The 21,296-nt window shown below is 46.2% G+C and overlaps 1 protein-coding gene and 1 pseudogene across 1 annotated transcript in view; both read right to left on the bottom strand.

Annotated features, from left to right (window-relative positions):
• Nucleotides 1–21,296, bottom strand: part of NRBF2 (nuclear receptor binding factor 2) — a 128,003-nt gene that overhangs the window by 54,654 nt on the left and 52,053 nt on the right. Inside the window, exon 2 of the mRNA XM_063961824.1 lies at nt 2,175–2,259. Within this exon, the coding sequence (XP_063817894.1) occupies nt 2,175–2,259 (85 nt within the window). The remainder of the gene's footprint in view (nt 1–2,174; nt 2,260–21,296) is intronic.
• LOC134897859 (5S ribosomal RNA) lies at nt 7,386–7,506 on the bottom strand (annotated as a pseudogene).

Raw genomic sequence — 21,296 nt, 5'->3', positions numbered from 1 at the left:
CAAGCAGCTAGGCGCACCAAGTGATCGAACCCTCTGGAGCTAATGGTGTCCAGTAGCCGAGAAGCAGAGCCTTGAAACTCCCAGAAGTAGGTCCTGCTTCTCTCCCCTCACTCCCACGCTGCAGGGAGCCTGTAGCCAGCAGGACTCCCTGAAAATAAAAAACCTAACAAAAGTCTTTTTCTAGAGAAACTCAGTAGAGCTCCCCTAGTGTGCATCCAGTCACTCCTGGGCACAAAGTCTAACTGAGGTCTGGAGGAGGGGCATAGAGGGAGGAGCCAATTCACACCCAGTTTTAAGTCTTTTTAGTGTGCCCAAGCTCCTGCGGATCCCGTCTATACCCCATGGTCCTTATGGAGTCCCCAGCATCCTCTAGGACGTAAGAGAAAAGTGTTTTTGCAGTTTCCATTTGTATTACTATTCAGATTTATTTAATTATAAGTAATAAGTAGGACTAATGCTTAACATTAACTTGTTTTAGTCTATTTTCAATTTCTTACTTATACCCCTTTTTAAACAGCCAGCATATAACACGGGATATTGCACATAAACGTGCATAACCCGTGTTGCTGCGCGGTGTAAAAGGGTCAAGTTGGAATAATCCGGGTTGAATGACCCGGTATTCCAACTCGGGTAGTTTACAGGGTTGAACTGGTGTTGAACCCAGCAAACTATGCTGTGTAAACGGTAGCCAGGTCGCATCGACCCAGCTCCTGTTTACAGTGTATAGATGGACGGCGCTTGGAGATCATGTGATCTCCAAGTGTCCCCCCCCACCGCGTCATCGGCGACGTCACCATCCGGCAAAATGCATGGCTGGTAATGCGGTGTGAAAGGGGGCTGAGGCGGGTTGCAGCCGGGTAGCACCCGTGTCAGGCTCCAAGCTGCGACCCGCGATATTTAGTCTAAAAGAGGTATAAGTATGTTTTAATATGTTTAATCTATCTACATATATTAATATGCAATAGAAATAAGCCATAAAAAAGTAAAAAAAACAAAAAATTTTACCTGGGTTTTTTGGTCAGTTTTTCCCCCCATGTTTTAATAATAAAAAATAATAAAAAAATCCAGTTTATTATATTAATACTGTGTAACATCTTTTAATGCTTTCTAACATTAACAATCCAAAGTTCTTAGGTTTTGATATGATTTATTTTACATCTTTCAATAAAACTATTTTTTTATTGTTTGAAAAAACATTTTTTCCCAACCCTGGCCCTGACAAAATATTTACTAATAAATAAAACGTAACATTAAATTAAAAGTCTGTAATTACCTAAAAATGGGCTTCACCCAGTGGTTTCCAAACTTTTTTAAAATCATGGCTCCCTAGTTCATCAGAATTCTTTTCAAGGCACCTCTAGGCCAATAGTTTCTTATTGAAAAATGTCCTAATCCTAATGGGGCCTACACACGGTGCGATATTAACTACTAATATAGACTATAAAGTCCATATCGGTAGAAAACAGTGCATATCGCACCGTGTGTATACAGCTTGTGATGCCGATGCGTGCTCTCACGGGATCGGTATCTTAAGGAAAAGTAGACTGTGCAAGCAGGCAAATATGGACAATATCTGTGGGTCATGTCACCGGGCAGTTCAAGGGAAGTCATATATTCAATATCGGCCGTAGTCTGAATCGCACCATGTGTACCTGCGATTAGGTGCAATTGTGTGGTGAGAGACAAGATTTGCTTCTGTTTGGCAGCCACCAGCACTGGTTTTTCCTATTGCATTCATCATAAATCATTTGAATTGGTCCTGGGTCATCAATCCAAGGCACCCCTGCAAGTGCCCCAAGGTGCCTAGGCACACAGTTTGAGAACCACTGACTTAACCATATAACATAAATGATTATTGGTGCTCAAAACCAGTGGGACATGAAACACAACCATTGGACGCTGACCTATTACTAGGTGTTCCCGCCCAATGACGGGGTGATGTCCTATCTACTCCATCTTGGCTCTTACACATCACCTGACCAACATTATTACTAAAGCTACAAGAGATTAAAGAACAAAAGTTCCACATAGTGGAAAGAGGACATGGAATAGTCATATGGCTCGACTTCAGAAACACTTGTCAACAGAATACGCTAGGATAAATCAAACAATTCACTTCTGCACAACTAACAGCAAAAGGTATGAGTAAAATGGCGTGTGACTGCAGTACATACCGGCAGCTTTCCGATGACATGCAATGGCCTCCTCATATTTTCCTGTAGCCAGAAACCTGTCTGCTTTCCTACTTTGCTGATGTGCCTGTAATCATAAGGAATTGTATTACAACTACATTTTATGCTTCACCAAATAGCCTTTATACTGAGAAACAGCAGGTCATCCATAATTAAAGCCTTATTATAAAAAGGAGCAATGTAAAAAAAAAAAAAAAAAAAATTGGGTAAGACGCATCTACCAAAGTTGTATTATACGGCCCACCCTTACTTAAGCACTCTGTGCTGTGCCAGTGGGATGTACTCTTCCTTATTCAGTAAAATACAGTGGCCCATATAGTGGAGACGGATAAAGAGTGATAAATGGCCAGCCAATCAGCTTTCTAACTGCCATGTAACATGCACTGGGGCAGATGTATTAACCTGGAAAAGGCATAAGGAAGTGATAAACCAGTGATAAGTGCAAGGTGATAAAGGCACCAGCCAATCAGCTCCAATATGCAAATTGACAGTTAGTAGCTGACTGGCCAGGTTAATACATCTGCCCCAATGTTTGAAAAATGACAGTTAGGAGCTGGTTGGCTGGTAATTTATCACTCTTTGGGTCAGCTGTACTAAGCCTTGAAAAGCGATAAATTACCAACCAATCAGCTCATAACTGTCATTTTTCAAACCCAGCCTGTGACATGGCAGTTAGGAGCGGATTGGCTGGTACTTTATCACTGTGAAATTTATCACTCCACTTTCACTTTTTAAGGCTTAATACACTTGGGCCAAGAATACCAGCATGCCTTACACAACATCAGAGTCCCGTGTCACACAAAGCCATTTGCTGTCTCTGATTGCTGTAACCTTGACACCAGAAGACTAATCCACTAATAAAATGATGAGTGCAACTGCAGTATGATAAAAGGCTGTGAAAATATTACTTTCCCAAAAAACAAAAAAGTGGTCTCGTAGCTCAACTTACCTAGTAGGGGTAAATTGAGCCGCATCAATGGGTACATTTTTGCCATTTGGAGGTAACTTGTCCAACTGACTTTTTCAAGTTTAAACATGAACAGAATTTATCAAAATATTTCACTAATGCCTTTTCCAAATAGTGTTATTTTTTTTCTTAAGGGTAACCATAAACATTATAAAACCAAACAAATAAACTATCATTCAACTATGAAATTATTTTCATACAACATCTGTTCGGCAATTCAACAACTATTCCACATTCCACCCATAAACGTTGCAAGGAAATATGAAGTGTAGCTCCTCTTGCTGCCTTATGAGGTAGAGGTAGCTTCTTCAGCAAATCACTTTGGGGTGCAATTTATCAAAACTTGGAAAGAGATAAGTGGAGACACACAAAGCACCAACCAATCAGCATCTAATATCCCTTTCCACACTGAGCTGAGAATCGGGGTTATTGCCAGGGTAAGCCACGGGTCCCAGCTTTGTGTGAAAAGGGTTGCGACTTTCCTGGGTCAAACACGGGTTGGCTGCAGTGTGAAAGGCATGACCTAAGACGGTCATACCTAAAAGGCAGCTGATTTGCAAGCTCAGGAGCACTCCAAGCGTCCTGTGTGAACAGTGAAGACCCAGGGCTGACCAGTGTCCAGGTGGTGGTGTGAAAGGGTAAGTACATCCGTGTTCAGTATCCCAGGTTGGACACAGGTCGGAGCTGGTGTTTCTGTCTGAAAGGGGTATAAGTGTCATGTTACAGACTGTGGGCAAATATACTAAACCTTGGAGAGAAAGTACCAACCAACCACCTACTAACCAACCAGCTTTTCAAACACAGCCTGTAACATGGCAGTTAGGAGCTGACTAGTTGGTAGCTGAGCTCTCACCACTTTGTCTCTCTCCAGCGCTTAGTACTGTACATCTGCCCCTCCAATTGGAAAACAGAAGCCGATTCGTTTTGTGCTTCGTCTCTCTCCTCTTTATCTTAATCTCTCTCCAAGCTTTGTGGGAAAAATGGCAAATTTGTTTCCTTAAATGCAAAATATACGTTATGGTAAGAACTTACCGTTGATAACGGTATTTCTCCTAAGTCCACAGGTTCCACAGGATAACAATGGATATGATGGAGCGTCAGCGGATTGGCACCATTGATCAAAGCTTTCTGGCCTCCCAGGATGCAAAGGGCCCGTCCATATATCCCCGCCCACTGGCTCAGGCAAATCAGTTGTATTCCAAAGCAGAAGGCAGGAGCCCTAATCAGGCGAGAAGAACACACATGCACACTCTTCCGTGCAAGAGGGAAGAGGTTAGTGAGTAAAAGGATCCTCAAATCAGGTACGTCAAGGTGGGATCCCTGTGGAACCTGTGGACTTAGGAGAAATACAGTTATCAACGGTAAGTTCTTACCATAACGTATATTTCTCTGGCAGGGTCCACAAGTTATCCACAGGATAAAAATGGGATTTCCCAAAGCAGTTTCGTGTTGGGGACGCTCCTGATGCACAGGAGAATCCTTTGCTCGAATTCAACATTGTGAGATTCAAAGGTATTCAAGGCATAATGTCTAATGAATGTGTAAACGGAAGACCATATGGCTGCCTTACATACCTGTTCTGTTTAAGCACCACATTGTGCTGCCCAAAAAAAGACTTACCTTACAAGTAGAATGAACAGAGACATTAGCCAGAATAGGGAGATCAGCTTAGAGACTATGCTTCTGAAATAGTCATCTGAAGCTATCTTGCCAGCATCTGCTTACCAGCTGGCCATCCTCTCTTGTGAAATCCATAGAGAATGAAGAGAGAATCTGCTTTTCTGATGGCACTGGTACAATCCACGTAGATCTCTAATGCACGGATCACGTCCAGCGATGCATCTCCCGCAGAAAGGTCCAGAACCTGAAAAGCCGGGACCACAATTTCTTTGTTAAGGTGGAGCTTAGTCATCACCTTGGGAAGATACCCAGATCTAGTTCTGAGAACTGGTTTATCTGGATAAAGAAAAAAATCAGAAATGGGGAACATGACAATGACCCCAAGTCTGATATTCCTCTAGCTGACCCCGTAGTCAGTAGAAAAATCATTTATGATCCATTTTAATAAATGGTTCAAATGGACAACTTGAAGGGCTTTCAGGACTAACACAAGTCCCACGGCACTGTAGGCGGAACAACCAGAGGTTGAATGCACAGCATACCCTGGAAAAAAAAGTACGCACATCCTATAAGTTGGTCATTTACTTTTGAAACCCTAGTCATTGCCAACCCTTGCTTTTACAAGGAAGCCACCTTCAAACCTTTATCAATTTGTGCCCGAAAGAATGCTAAGACCCCGGAACTCTATAAGATTTAGGGTCCAACCTTCTTTCACTGCACCCCTGAATATAGGCCTGCCATATTTGGTAATAAAGTCGAGTTAAGGAAGGTTTGCTTGCTCTGAAAACTGTTTGAATTTCCAGATGAAAATATCCTGTTGCCTTTAGGATAAATGTTTCAAAGGCCACGCTGTCAAAGACAGTAGATCCAGATGTCTGTGATAACATGGACCCTGCATCAGTAGGTCTGGACGTTGGGGGAGCAGAAGTGGAGCATCCATCGTCATTCTCTACTGGTTTTCTTGTTTAACTTTCTCAACACCCTGGGTAATAGGGTGCTTGGAGAAACATATAAACCAGAAGAAAGTCGCATCTCACTGATAAGGCATCCACAAAGATCGCTCTGGGATCCTTTGTTCTTGTCCCGTATGCGAGCACTTTGTTGTTCAGACAAGACTCCATGAGATATATCTCTGGCAAGCACCTCTGGTTTACTGGAGTCCTGGAAAAGCCCATTCACTTCCCTGAATGGTATGTCAACTTAAGAAAGTCCGCTTCCCCGTTTAGGATTTCCAGAATAAAAACAGCAGACAAGGTTGGATGATGAAGTTCTGGCCATCTTAGTATGTGCTTTACCTTCATCGCTTTTCGGCTGAGAGTTCCTCCCTGATGTTGAGGTACGCTACTATCGTCGCCTTGTCCGCCAGGAACTCGACTGGTTTTCCCCGAAGACTGTCCTGTGCCTACACCGGTGTACTGAATATGGCCCGAGGTTTCAACCTTTAACGGCAGACAACTTTCTTCTGTGGAAACCCAACCTTCCTGACACTGCTCCTCAGTGTCAGAATCTTCCCAATCTGATATCAAACGGATTTCCCTCTGTCCAGCTGAGATGTCTGTAGCCACCATAGTCCGTCTTTATTATCTGATGCAATCCGTTAATACCTACAACACCTTGTATTCCTAGTTGGTCCCTCCAGGTACCAACCAGGCCAACACTGCTGATCTCCCACGATCCGATGACATCCGGGCCTATCCAGTGTGGTGTGACTGTAGATTCTATTTGGTAAGAATCAGACGCTGCAGAGACCTAGAGTGGAATTGTGCATACTCCATCCTGTCGATGCAGATACCACCAAACCCATCAACCGCACTGCTGCGTGAATGGATAGCGTTTGACTGTGTGGCAAGTCCTGAATCCTATGCTGAACCCTGGATATCTTGTTGTGACGTAAAAATTTCTCTCTGCAGACCTGATCCAGTACAGCCCCCAATGAGTCATCGGTGTGACGAAACTGGAGACGATTTTTCCAAGTCACTTGCCTCTGCAAACACGTTATTGTCTGTTGCAAATGACAAAAGAGCAATCTGTGACTGTGCCAGGATTAAAAAATCGTCTAGGTATGGGAAAATCCTTTACCCCTGCTGGCGGAGATAAGGTGGGAACTGTGGCTAACCCAAAGGGTAAGGCCTAGAACTGAAAATGCAGTTTGTAGGATAGCAAACCTTGGGTAACACTGATGGACAGTGGTATAGGAACATGTAGGTAAGCATCTTGTATATCAGGGGATACCATAAAAACCCCTGGCTCCATGCCACACATAAGGAACGTAACGGTTCCCATGCCACAGAGGTTCCAAATGCATTTGTTCAGCATTTTAGGATTGAGCATGGGCCGAAGTGACCCATTTGGCTTCCAACTAAAACCAGGTTAGAGTAAAAACCATGTCCTTGTTTGCCAGAGGAACTGGAATGACTATTCCTGACTGAAGCAATTTCTGACCTGCTTCTTACAAAGCCAAGGCCTTCGCCTCTACCCAGGGACAGGATGTCTTGAAGACAAAAACATAAACTAGAGATACCCTGCCAGATCTGTGTGACCTGAAGAAGTCGGCCCCCCAGCCTGAGGTCTCCCAGGCAGAGGCCCACACCATCAGACTAATTATTTTTCTACAGCACCTGGTATTTCCAGATGGACTCCCATCCGAGTACTAACCAGGCCCAACACTGCTTAGTTTCCAAAAAATCAAATGATTTTGGGCCAATCCAGTGTGGTGTAGCTGTAGATCTTCTGGTAGCCCAATGCTTCCTAGTCTTCCCCGACTTGTTAAATACCAAAAAAGGGCCGAAATGCTGAACTTTTAGGTTTGAAACTGTATGTGGAAGGAACCTGACCTTCTTGGAGTCTGCTTCTGACTCCAGAATATCTGTCAATTCTTACCAAAAAGAATATTTTCAGAAAAGACAATGATTTCAAAACCTTCTTAGATTCTGAATCAGCTTCCACGTACTCAGCTAAACTGCTCTGCGAGCAGATATTATTGGGGCTGATGCCCTGTAGTAAATATTTTGCCCATATCCAATGCTTCCAGGAACATTGCAGTTTTTTATATGAGCTATATGAGATCTTTTATTGAAAAAAAAGGCTCCTTCCAATGCATCAGCCCAGGCAACAACTGCCTTTGCCATTCAAGCCGAAACCAAGGCTTGGCCTTATGACTGCCCTAGATCGGAAAAAAAAAAATTGTGAAACCTATCCACTCTCCTATCCGTGATGTTGAAAGCAAAGATAATGTACACTGCTCAAAAAAATAAAGGGAACACTAAAATAACACATCCTAGATCTGAATGAATGAAATATTCTTATTAAATACTTTGTTCTTTACATAGTTGAATGTGCCGACAACAAAATCACACAAAAATTATCAATGGAAATAAAATTTATTAACCCATGGAGGTCTGGATTTGGAGTCACCCTCAAAATTAAAGTGGAAAAACACACTACAGGCTGATCCAACTTTGATGTAATGTCCTTAAAACAAGTCAAAATGAGGCTCAGTAGTGTGTGTGGCCTCCACGTGCCTGTATGACCTCCCTACAACGCCTGGGCATGCTCCTGATGAGGTGGCGGATGGTTTCCTGAGGGATCTCCTCCCAGACCTGGACTAAAGCATCCGCCAACTCCTGGACAACGTTGGTGGATGGAACGAGACATGATGTCCCAGATGTGCTCAATTGGATTCAGGTCTGGGGAACGGGCAGGCCAGTCCATAGCATCAATGCCTTCGTCTTGCAGGAACTGCTGACACACTCCAGCCACATGAGGTCTAGCATTGTCTTGCATTAGGAGGAACCCAGGGCCAACCGCACCAGCATATGGTCTTACAAGGAGTCTGAGGATCTCATCTCGGTACCTAATAGCAGTCAGGCTACCTCTGGCGAGCACATGGAGGGCTGTGCGGCACCCCAAGAAATGCCACCCCACACCATTACTGACCCACTGCCAACTGCGGTCATGCTGGAGGATGTTGCAGGCAGCAGAACGTTCTCCTTGGCATCTCCAGACTCTGTCACGTCTGTCACATGTGCTCAATGAGAACCTGCTTTAATCTGTGAAGAGCACAGGGCGCCAGTGGCGAATTTGCCAATCTTGGTGTTCTCTGGCAAATGTCAAACGTCCTGCACAGTGTTGGGCTGTAAGCACAACCCCCACCTGTGGACGTCGAGCCCTCATACCACCCTCATGGAGTCTGTTTCTGATCGTTTGAGTAGACACATGCACATTTGTGGTTGCTGGAGGTCATTTTGCAGGGCTCTGGCAGTGCTCCTCCTGTTCCTCCTTGCACAAAGGCGGAGGTAGCGGTCCTGCTGCTGGGTTGTTGCCCTCCTACGGCCTCCTCCACATCTCCTGATGTACTGGCCTGTCTCCTGGTAGCGCCTCCATGCTCTGGACACTACGCTGACAGACACAGCAAACCTTCTTGCCACAGCTCGCATTGATGTGCCATCCTGGATGAGCTGCACTACCTGAGCCACTTGTGTGGGTTGTAGACTCCGTCTCATGCTACCACTAGAGTGAAAGCACCGCCAGCTTTCAAAAGTGACCAAAACATCAGCCAGAAAGCATAGGAGCTGAGAAGTGGTCTGTGGTCACCACCTGCAGAACAACTCCTTTATTGGGGGTGTCTTGCTAATTGCCTATAATTTCCACCTGTTGTCTATTCCATTTGCACAACAGCATGTGAAATTGATTGTCAATCAGTGTTGCTTCCTAAGTGGACAGTTTGATTTCACAGAAGTGTGATTGACTTGGAGTTACATTGTGTTGTTTAAATGTTCCCTTTATTTTTTTGAGCAGTGTAGATTATTTCGCATCTACTTTAGGAGCCACCTCCACTTTAAAAAAAAATCCCCAGCTGGAAGAGGATAACTGGAATTCCATTTCTTAGGAATTCTAAACTTATCGGGCATAGCCCCAGCCTCTTCCATGATTTCCGTCAGCTGATCTGACTCAGGTTTTTGGATGTTTAAACACAGGTGCCTTGGTTTTTAACACAGGCTCTGCTGTATCCTCTAAGGATAGAATGGCTTCATTGCTTTCATTAGCTCAGCTAAATTCCAGAGCTGAGACTTACTTCTTTTTCATATGATGTAGAATAAAATAAGAATTTACTTACCGATAATTCTATTTCTCGGAGTCCGTAGTGGATGCTGGGGTTCCTGAAAGGACCATGGGGAATAGCGGCTCCGCAGGAGACAGGGCACAAAAAAGTAAAGCTTTACTAGGTCAGGTGGTGTGCACTGGCTCCTCCCCCTATGACCCTCCTCCAGACTCCAGTTAGGTACTGTGCCCGGACGAGCATACACAATAAGGGAGGCATTTTGAATCCCGGGTAAGACTCATACCAGCCACACCAATCACACCGTACAACTTGTGATCTAAACCCAGTTAACAGTATGACAACAGAAAGGGCCTCTTAAAGATGGCACCTTAACAATAACCCGAATTAGTTAACAATAACTATGTACAAGTATTGCAGATAATCCGCACTTGGGATGGGCGCCCAGCATCCACTACGGACTCCGAGAAATAGAATTATCGGTAAGTAAATTCTTATTTTCTCTATCGTCCTAAGTGGATGCTGGGGTTCCTGAAAGGACCATGGGGATTATACCAAAGCTCCCAAACGGGCGGGAGAGTGCGGATGACTCTGCAGCACCGAATGAGAGAACTCCAGGTCCTCCTTTGCCAGGGTATCAAATTTGTAAAATTTTACAAACGTGTTCTCCCCCGACCACGTAGCTGCTCGGCAGAGTTGTAATGCCGAGACCCCTCGGGCAGCCGCCCAAGATGAGCCCACCTTCCTTGTGGAGTGGGCTTTTACAGTTTTAGGCTGTGGCAGGCCTGCCACAGAATGTGCAAGTTGAATTGTGTTACAAATCCAACGAGCAATCGACTGCTTAGAAGCAGGTGCGCCCAACTTGTTGGGTGCATACAATATAAACAGCGAGTCAGATTTTCTGACTCCAGCCGTCCTTGCAATGTATATTTTTAAGGCTCTGACAACGTCCAACAACTTGGAGTCCTCCAAGTCGCTAGTGGCCGCAGGCACCACAATAGGTTGGTTCAGATGAAATGCTGATACCACTTTAGGGAGAAAATGCGGACGAGTCCGCAGTTCTGCCCTATCCGAATGGAAGATTAGATAAGGACTTTTATAAGATAAAGCCGCCAATTCAGATACTCTCCTGGCAGAGGCCAGGGCTAGTAACATAGTCACTTTCAATGTGAGATATTTCAAATCCACCTTTTTCAATGGTTCAAACCAATGGGATTTGAGGAAATCTAAAACTACATTTAGATCCCACGGTGCCACCGGAGGCACCACAGGAGGCTGTATATGCAGTACTCCCTTGACAAAAGTCTGGACCTCAGGGACAGAGGCCAATTCTTTTTGGAAGAATATTGACAGGGCCGAAATTTGAACCTTAATGGATCCCAATTTGAGACCCATAAATAATCCTGATTGCAGGAAATGTAGGAAACGACCCAGTTGGAATTCCTCCGTCGGAACCCTCCGATCCTCGCACCACGCTACATATTTTCGCCAAATGCGGTGATAATGTTTCACGGTGACTTCCTTCCGTGCCTTAATCAAGGTAGGAATGACTTCTTCTGGAATGCCTTTCCCTTTTAGGATCTGGCGTTCAACCGCCATGCCGTCAAACGCAGCCGCGGTAAGTCTTGAAAAAGACAGGGACCCTGCTGTAGCAGGTCCCTTCTCAGAGGTAGAGGCCACGGTTCGTCCGTGAGCATCTCTTGAAGTTCCGGATACCAAGTCCTTCTCGGCCAATCCGGAACCACTAGTATTGTTCTTACTCTTCTTTGCCGTATGATCTTCAATACCTTTGGTATGAGCGGCAGAGGAGGAAACACATACACTGACTGGTACACCCAAGGAGTTACCAGTGCGTCCACAGCTATTGCCTGTGGATCTCTTGACCTGGCGCAATATTTGTCCAGTTTCTTGTTGAGGCGAGACGCCATCATGTCTACAATTTGTCTTTCCCAACGGTCTATTAACATGTTGAAGACTTCTGGATGTAGACCCCACTCTCCCGGATGAAGATCGTGTCTGCTGAGGAAGTCTGCTTCCCAGTTGTCCACGCCCGGGATGAACACTGCTGACAGTGCTATCACGTGATTCTCCGCCCAGCGAAGAATCTTGGCAGCTTCTGCCATTGCACTCCTGCTTCTTGTGCCGCCCTGCCTGTTTACATGGGCGACCGCCGTGATGTTGTCCGACTGAATCAACACCGGCTTTCCTTGCAGGAGAAGTTCCGCCTGGCTTAGAGCATTGTAGATTGCTCTTAGTTCCAGAATGTTTATGTGAAGAGACTTTTCCAGACTCGTCCATACTCCCTGGAAGTTTCTTCCTTGTGTGACTGCTCCCCAGCCTCTCAGGCTGGCGTCCGTGGTCACCAGGATCCAATCCTGAATGCCGAATCTGCGGCCTTCTAATAGGTGAGCCTTCTGCAACCACCACAGAAGTGACACCCTTGTCTTTGGTGACAGGGTTATTCGCAGGTGCATCTGCAGATGCGACCCTGACCATTTGTCCAACAGATCCCTTTGGAATATTCTTGCATGGAATCTGCCGAATGGAATTGCTTCGTAAGAAGCCACCATTTTTCCCAGGACTCTTGTGCATTGATGTACTGACACTTTTCCTGGTTTTAGGAGGTTCCTGACCAGATCGGATAACTCCTTGGCTTTTTCCTCTGGAAGGAAAACCTTTTTCTGAACCGTGTCCAGAATCATTCCTAGGAACAGCAGACGAGTTGTCGGGATTAAATGGGATTTTGGAATATTCAGAATCCACCCGTGTTGTCTTAGCACCTCTTGAGATAGTGCTAAAGCTGTCTCCAGCTGTTCTCTGGACCTTGCCCTTATTAGGAGATCGTCCAAGTATGGGATAACTAATACGCCTTTTCTTCGAAGAAGAATCATCATCTCGGCCATTACCTTGGTAAAGACCCGAGGCGCCGTGGACAATCCGAACGGCAGCGTCTGAAACTGATAGTGACAGTTTTGAACAATGAACCTGAGGTACCCCTGGTGTGCGGGGTAAATCGGAACGTGTAGATACGCATCCTTGATGTCCAAGGATACCATAAAGTCCCCTTCTTCCAGGTTCGCTATCACTGCTCTGAGTGACTCCATCTTGAACTTGAACTTTTTTATGTAGAGGTTCAAGGACTTCAGATTTAGAATAGGCCTTACCGAGCCATCCGGCTTCGGTACCACAAATAGAGTGGAATAATACCCCTTTCCTTGTTGTAATAGGGGTACTTTGACTATCACCTGCTGAGCGTACAGCTTGTGAATGGCTTCCAACACCCTCTCCCTTTCGGAAGAGACGGTTGGTAAGGCAGACTTCAGGAAACGATGAGGAGGATCCGTCTCTAATTCCAACCTGTACCCCTGAGATATTATCTGCAGGATCCAGGGGTCTACCTGCGAGTGAGCCCACTGCGCGCTGTAATTTTTGAGACGGCCCCCCACTGTCCCCGAGTCCGCTTGAGAGGCCCCAGCGTCATGCTGAGGTTTTTGCAGGAGCCGGGGAGGGCTTCTGTTCCTGGGAAGGAGCTGCCTGTTGGTGTCTCTTCCCTCTTCCTCTGCCTCGTGGCAGGTACGACAAGCCCTTTGCTCTCTTATTTTTGTAGGAGCGAAAAGGCTGCGGTTGAAAGGTCGGTGCCTTTCTCTGTTGGGGAGTGACTTGAGGTAAAAAAGTGGATTTCCCGGCAGTAGCCGTGGCCACCAAGTCTGATAGACCAACTCCAAATAACTCCTCCCCTTTATACGGCAAAACCTCCATGTGACGTTTTGAATCCGCATCGCCTGTCCACTGTCGTGTCCATAAGGCTCTTCTGGCTGAAATGGACATAGCACTCACCCGAGATGCCAGTGTGCAAATATCCCTCTGTGCATCACGCATATAGATAAATGCATCCTTTATTTGTTCTAACGACAGTAAAACATTGTCCCTATCTAGGGTATCAATATTTTCAATCAGGGATTCTGACCAAACTACTCCAGCACTGCACATCCAGGCAGTTGCTATAGCTGGTCGTAGTATAACACCTGCATGTGTGTATATATTCTTTTGAATAACTTCCATCTTTCTATCTGATGGATCCTTAAGTGCGGCCGTCTCAGGAGAGGGTAACGCCACTTGTTTGGATAAGCGTGTGAGCGCCTTGTCCACCTTAGGGGGTGTTTCCCAGCGCGCCCTAACCTCTGGCGGGAAAGGGTATTATCAGGAGCAACCCACGCTTCATCACACACTTCATTTAATTCTTCTGATTCAGGAAAAACTGTTTGTAGTTTTTTCACACCATACATAATACCCTGTTTTACGGTATCTGTAGTATCAGCTAAATGTAACGTCTCCTTCATTGCCAAAATCATATAACGTGTGGCCCTACTGGAAAATACGTTTGAATTTCTACCGTCGTCACTGGAATCAGTGCCCGTGTCTGGGTCTGTGTCGACCGACTGAGGCAAAGGGCGTTTTACAGCCCCTGACGGTGTTTGAGGCGCCTGGACAGGCATTAATTGATTGTCCGGCCGCCTCATGTCCTCAACTGACTGTTTAAGGGAAGATAAACCATCACGTAATTCCACAAATAAAGGCATCCATTCTGGTGTCGACCCCCTGGGGGGTGACATCTGCATATTTGGCAATTGCTCCGCCTCCACACCAATATCGTCCTCATACATGTCGACACCACGTACCGACACACACCGCAAACTCACAGGGAATGCTCTAATGAAGACAGGACCCACTAGCCCTTTTGGGGAGACAGAGGGAGAGTCTGCCAGCACACACCACAAAGCGCTATATATACAAGGGATATCCTTATATTAAGTGCTCCCTTATAGCTGCTTTAATATATATATATATAGCCATTAATGTGCCCCCCCTCTCTGTTTTACCCTGTTTCTGTAGTGCAGTGCAGGGGAGAGACCTGGGAGCCGTTCTGACCAGCGGAGCTGTGACAGAAAATGGCGCCGTGTGCTGAGGAGATAGGCCCCGCCCCTTTTTCGGCGGGTTCTTCTCCCGCTATTTTTCCAGTCAGGCAGGGGTTAAATATCTCCATATAGCCCCTATGGGCTATATGTGAGGTATTTTTAGCCTTGTATAAGGTTTATATTTGCCTCTCAGAGCGCCCCCCCCCAGCGCTCTGCACCCTCAGTGACTGCCCAGTGAAGTGTGCTGAGAGGAAAATGGCGCACAGCTGCAGTGCTGTGCGCTACCTTATGAAGACTGAGGAGTCTTCAGCCGCCGGTTTCCGGACCTCTTCACGCTTCAGCATCTGCAAGGGGGTCGGCGGCGCGGCTCCGGGACCGGACTCCACGGCTGGGCCTGTGTTCGATCCCTCTGGAGCTAATGGTGTCCAGTAGCCAAGCAGCAAATCCACTCTGCATGCAGGTGAGTTTACTACTTTCCCCCTAAGTCCCACGTTGCAGTGATCCTGTTGCCAGCAGGACTCACTGTAAAGAAAAAAAACCTAAACTAAACTTTCTCTAAGCAGCTCTTTAGGAGAGCCACCTAGATTGCACCCTTCTCGTTCGGGCACAAAATCTAACTGGAGTCTGGAGGAGGGTCATAGGGGGAGGAGCCAGTGCACACCACCTGACCTAGTAAAGCTTTACTTTTTTGTGCCCTGTCTCCTGCGGAGCCGCTATTCCCCATGGTCCTTTCAGGAACCCCAGCATCCACTTAGGACGATAGAGAAATTGGGCTTTCATCGTGTGATGAATCTGAACAATGTGTAGCCTGTAAGGGTGAAGATTTACTTACCACCAGTTCTGAGAAGCTGCTGCTAGGAGTGATACACCATAGGTGGATCTGCATATAAGGGCTAACAGTGTAACCCTATCCCTTGTACAGAATTTTGGGGTAATTATCCATTTTGGGTAAAGTCTGTGCAGAGATATAACAGTAATTGCGCGGCCGCTGGTGCCGACCCGGGAGTGCATGCATTACTTGCAGACACTGCACTCTTTAGGCCACAGCCAACCGTTACCCGCCTCTGCCTTGTATCTTTGCTGACCTAAAACATTATGCACACAGGCCATCTTGAACCAGATCATGATGATAATACAGCTTTGCAACACAAACATGGTATGAGTGTCCTCACCATTGCCGCACTTATACATGATAAATAATCAGCACTTCCAGTGTACTACACAATTTTGTGACTGTAATCACTTTAACCTTTAAAATTATATCCATCCGACCCTACCAAGCACCAGCATTGAGGATCTGCAAAACAAACAGACATTTTTTATAGTTAAGTCAGCATCATACTAGCAGTCAGTCACATGTTATACATTAGTATAATAAGCAATATGAGTACATCAACTACAATAACATTTTAAGTATGTAGGAGAACACATTTACTGAATTATGTTTAACCGATCTAACGTATTCAGACGCAATTCTAAGAAAACAACAGTAATGGTATACAGACTCATATGCAATATGCACTTATCTAACTACTCGCACTCAAAAGGTAGATAGAGATTTAGTGCTGTATAGCCCATACTCAGTAGAGTGGGATACAGGGAGAATCACCCCGCTTCCAAGATCGATCATACGTTAGTGAACACTGAGTGGATCCAGACGCTACTAGTGTACACTGCCGCTCCATGACTTAGTGAACACAGACGCTCAGTGAACACAGATGCACCGGTCACACAGCCCCCTAAGCTGCAACCGGGTCTCCTCATGGTAGCGATCAGTGAACACAGACGCACCGGTCACACAGCCGCCTAAGCTGCGACCGGTAGCGTCTGGGACGGAAGCGAGTAAACAGTTCATGGTGGGAGACCGGCGGAAACTGGTCATGAACCGTGGGGAGGGGCAACCAGGAGAGCGTCTGACTACCCACTGCTGACATCAACCTTAGGGATCGCGGCCTCATGCTATTCCTGGAGCCTATGATCCCTAAGGCCTAGCGCTGGAGCACCCGCGGTGGCGGCGCGTCAGATACCGTTTGTTAGTTTCCTCCCAAAACAGTGCGGCTGTGTCCGTATTCCATCTAGCTAAGCGGAACCGATGCCTTACCTTCTCCATGTGCTCCGGCCACAGCCTGGTAACGTCTGATGGACCTACTAGTATATCTGACATAGAAGCCCGCCGAAACAGAACTGCACTCGTGGGTAAGCGTTGTCGCGACCCGGCGGAGAGTTGTTGGAGCGACTCTAATATGCGTATAAGACGCTGTTTAGAAAGATCACTGAAAAAAAAAATAGTAAGACTATAAAAATAAAATAAGAAAGCTTAGGGTTGCTAAAACACAGCAGCCCTCTGACCATGGTCCGGCTCCTGCCGCACCAAACAAAAAACTGATTTGCCTGAGCCAGGGGGCGGGGATATATGGATGGACCCATTGCATCCTTGGAGGCCGGAAAGCTTTGATCGATACACCATACAATTATCTGGCTGATTGGAATGAAACTATGGGAACAAATGACAATAAACCAATTTGTCCCCAAACCCTGGAAAACATACAAAACAAAAACGGTCAAATCATACATATTGTTTAAATCACGGTTTTAACCAATTTGATTGAACGACCGTTTTTGTCCATTTTCCAGTATTTGGGAGCAAATGGTCAATTGCTCACTTACATTACCATATTTTCATTCCAACCAGCCAGACTGAACATATGGTCTACCGGATAATTGTATAGTGTATGCCCAGCTTTAATTTCAAACTGGTTCAATTTACTCCACAGCCACCATTTTGGAAGAAAATAAGAATTTACTTACCGATAATTCTATTTCTCGGAGTCCGTAGTGGATGCTGGGGTTCCTGAAAGGACCATGGGGAATAGCGGCTCCGCAGGAGACAGGGCACAAAAGTAAAGCTTTCCGATCAGGTGGTGTGCACTGGCTCCTCCCCCTATGACCCTCCTCCAAGCCAGTTAGGTACTGTGCCCGGACGAGCGTACACAATAAGGGAGGAATTTTGAATCCCGGGTAAGACTCATACCAGCCACACCAATCACACCGTACAACTTGTGATCTAAACCCAGTTAACAGTATGATAACAGCGGAGCCTCTGAAAAGATGGCTCACAACAATAATAACCCGATTTTTGTAACTATGTACAAGTATTGCAGATAATCCGCACTTGGGATGGGCGCCCAGCATCCACTACGGACTCCAAGAAATAGAATTATCGGTAAGTAAATTCTTATTTTCTCTATCGTCCTAGTGGATGCTGGGGTTCCTGAAAGGACCATGGGGATTATACCAAAGCTCCCAAACGGGCGGGAGAGTGCGGATGACTCTGCAGCACCGAATGAGAGAACTCCAGGTCCTCCTTAGCCAGGGTATCAAATTTGTAGGATTTTACAAACGTGTTTGCCCCTGACTAAATAACCGCTCGGCAAAGTTGTAAAGCCGAGACCCCTCGGGCAGCCGCCCAAGATGAGCCCACCTTCCTTGTGGAATGGGCATTTACATATTTTGGCTGTGGCAGGCCTGCCACAGAATGTGCAAGCTGAATTGTATTACACATCCAACTAGCAATAGTCTGCTTAAAAGCAAGAGCACCCAGTTTGTTGGGTGCATACAGGATAACAGCAAGTCAGTTTTCCTGACTCCAGCCGTCCTGGAACCTATATTTTCAGGGCCCTGACAACATCTAGCAACTTGGAGTCCTCCAAGTCCCTAGTAGGTGCAAGGCACCACAATAAGCTGGTTCAGGTGAAACACTGACACCACCTTAGGGAGAGAACTGGGGACGAGTCCGCAGCTCTGCCCTGTCCGAATGGACAAACAAATATGGGCTTTTTTGAGAAAAAAACCACCAATTTGACACTCGCCTGGTCCAGGCCAGGGCCAAGAACATGGTCACTTTTCATGTGAGATGCTTCAAATCCATAGATTTGACTGGTTTTAAACCAATGTGATTTGAAGAATCCCAGAACTACGTTGAGATCCCACAGTGCCACTGGAGGCACAAAAGAGGGTTGTATATGCAATACTCCCTTGACAAAGTTCTGGACTTCAGGAACTGAAGCCAATTCTTTCTGGAAGAAAATTGACAGGGCCGAAATTTGAACCTTAATGGACCCCAATTTGAGGCCCATAGACACTCCTGTTTGCAGGAAATGCAGGAATCGACCGAGTTGAAATTTCTTTGTGGGGCCTTCCTGGCCTCACACCACGCAACATATTTTCGCCACATGTGGTGATAATGTTGTGCGGTCACCTCCTTTCTGGCTTTGACCAGGGTAGGAATGACCTCTTCCGGAATGCCTTTTTCCCTTAGGATCCGGCGTTCCACCGCCATGCCAACAAACGCAGCTGCGGTAAGTCTTGGAACAGACATGGTACTGGCTGAAGCAAGTCCCTTCTTAGCGGCAGAGGCCATAAGACCTCTGTAAACATCTCTTGAAGTTCCGGGTACCAAGTCCTTCTTGGCCAATCCGGAGCCATGAGTATAGTTCTTACTCCTCTACGTCTTATAATTCTCAGCACCTTAGGTATGAGAAGCAGAGGAGGGAACACATACACCGACTGGTACACCCACGGTGTTACCAGAACGTCCACAGCTATTGCCTGAGGGTCTCTTGACCTGGCGCAATACCTGTCCCGTTTTTTGTTCAGACGGGACGCCATCATGTCCACCTTTGGTATTTCCCAACGGTTTACAATCATGTGGAAAAAACTTCCCGATGAAGTTTCCACTCTCCCGGGTGGAGGTCGTGCCTGCTGAGGAAGTCTGCTTCCCAGTTTCCATTCCCGGGATGAAACACTGCTGACAGTGCTATCACATGATTTTCCGCCAAGCGAAAAGTCCTTGCAGTTTTTGCCATTGCCCTCCTGCTTCTTGTGTCGCCCTGTCTGTTTACGTGGGCGACTGCCGTGATGTTTTTCCCACTGGATCAATACCGGCTGACCTTGAAGCAGAGGTCTTGCTAAGCTTAGATCATTATAAATTTACCCTTAGCTCCAGTATATTTATGTGGAGAAAAGTCTCCAGACTTGATCACACTCCCTGGAAATTTTTTCCTTGTGTGACTGCTCCCCAGCCTCTCGGGCTGGGCTCCGTGGTCACCAGCATCCAATCCTGAATGCCGAATCTGCGGCCCTCTAGAAGATGAGCACTCTATAACCACCACAGGAGAAACACCCTTGTCCTTGGATATAGGGTTATCCGCTGATGCATCTGAAGATGCGATCCGGACCATTTGTCCAGCAGATCCCACTGAAAAGTTCTTGCGTGAAATCTGCCGAATGGAATTGCTTCGTAGGAAGCCACCATTTTCTACCAGGACCCTTGTGCAATGATGCACTGTTTTTAGGAGGTTCCTGACTAGCTCGGATAACTCCCTGGCTTTCTCTTTCGGGAGAAACACCTTTTTCTGGACTGTGTCCAGAATCATCCCTAGGCACAGCAGACGTGTCGTCGGGATCAGCTGCGATTTTGGAATATTTAGAATCCACCCGTGCTGTTGTAGCAGTATCCGAGATAGTGCTACTCCTACCTCCAACTGTTCCCTGGACTATGCCCTTATCAGGAGATCGTCCAAGTAAGGGATAATTAAGACGCCTTTTCTTCGAAGAAGAATCATCATTTCGGCCATTACCTTAGTAAAGACCCGGGGTGCCGTGGACAATCCAAACGGCAGCGTCTGAAACTGATAGTGACAGTTCTGCACCACGAACCTGAGGTACCCTTAGTGAGAAGGGCAAATTTGGGACATAGAGGTAAGCATCCCTGATGTCCCGGGACACTATATAGTCCCCTTCTTCCTGTTCGTTATCACTGCTCTGAGTGACTCCATCTTGATTTGAACCTTTGTAAGTGTTCAAAAAAATTTTTTTTTTTAGATTTAGAATAAGTCTCACCTAGCCTTCTGGCTTCAGTACCACAATATAGTGTGGAATAATACCCCTTTTCTTGTAGTAGGAGGGGTAATTTAATTATCACCTGCTGGGAATACAGCTTGTGAATTTTTTCCCATACTGCCTCCTTGTCGGAGGGAGACCTTGGTAAAGCAGACTTCAGGAGCCTGCGAAGGGGAAACGTCTCGACATTCCAATCTGTACCCCTGGGATACTACTTGTAGGATCCAGGGATCCTGTACGGTCTCAGCGCCATGCTGAGAACTTGTCAGAAGCGGTGGAACGCTTCTGTTCCTGGGAATGGGCTGCCTGCTGCAGTCTTCTTCCCTTTCCTCTATCCCTGGGCAGATATGATCTTATAGGGACGAAAGGACTGAGGCTGAAAAGACGGTGTCTTTTTCTGCAGAGATGTGACTTAGGGTAAAAACGGTGGATTTTCCAGCAGTTGCCGTGGCCACCAGGTCCGATGGACCGACCCCAAATAACTCCTCTTCCTTTATACGGCAATACACCTTTGTGCCTTTTGGAATCTGCATCACCTGACCACTGTCGTGTCCATAACATCTTCTGGCAGTTATGGACATCGCATTTACTCTTGATGCCAGAGTGCAAATATCCCTCTGTGCATCTCGCATATATAGAAA

This window comes from Pseudophryne corroboree, chromosome 3 (genome assembly GCF_028390025.1).
Source record: "Pseudophryne corroboree isolate aPseCor3 chromosome 3, aPseCor3.hap2, whole genome shotgun sequence".
Classification (NCBI taxonomy): Eukaryota; Metazoa; Chordata; class Amphibia; order Anura; family Myobatrachidae; genus Pseudophryne; species Pseudophryne corroboree.
The sequence above is the reverse complement of the archived record's forward strand: the minus strand, read 5'-3'. Positions and strand labels throughout refer to the sequence as shown.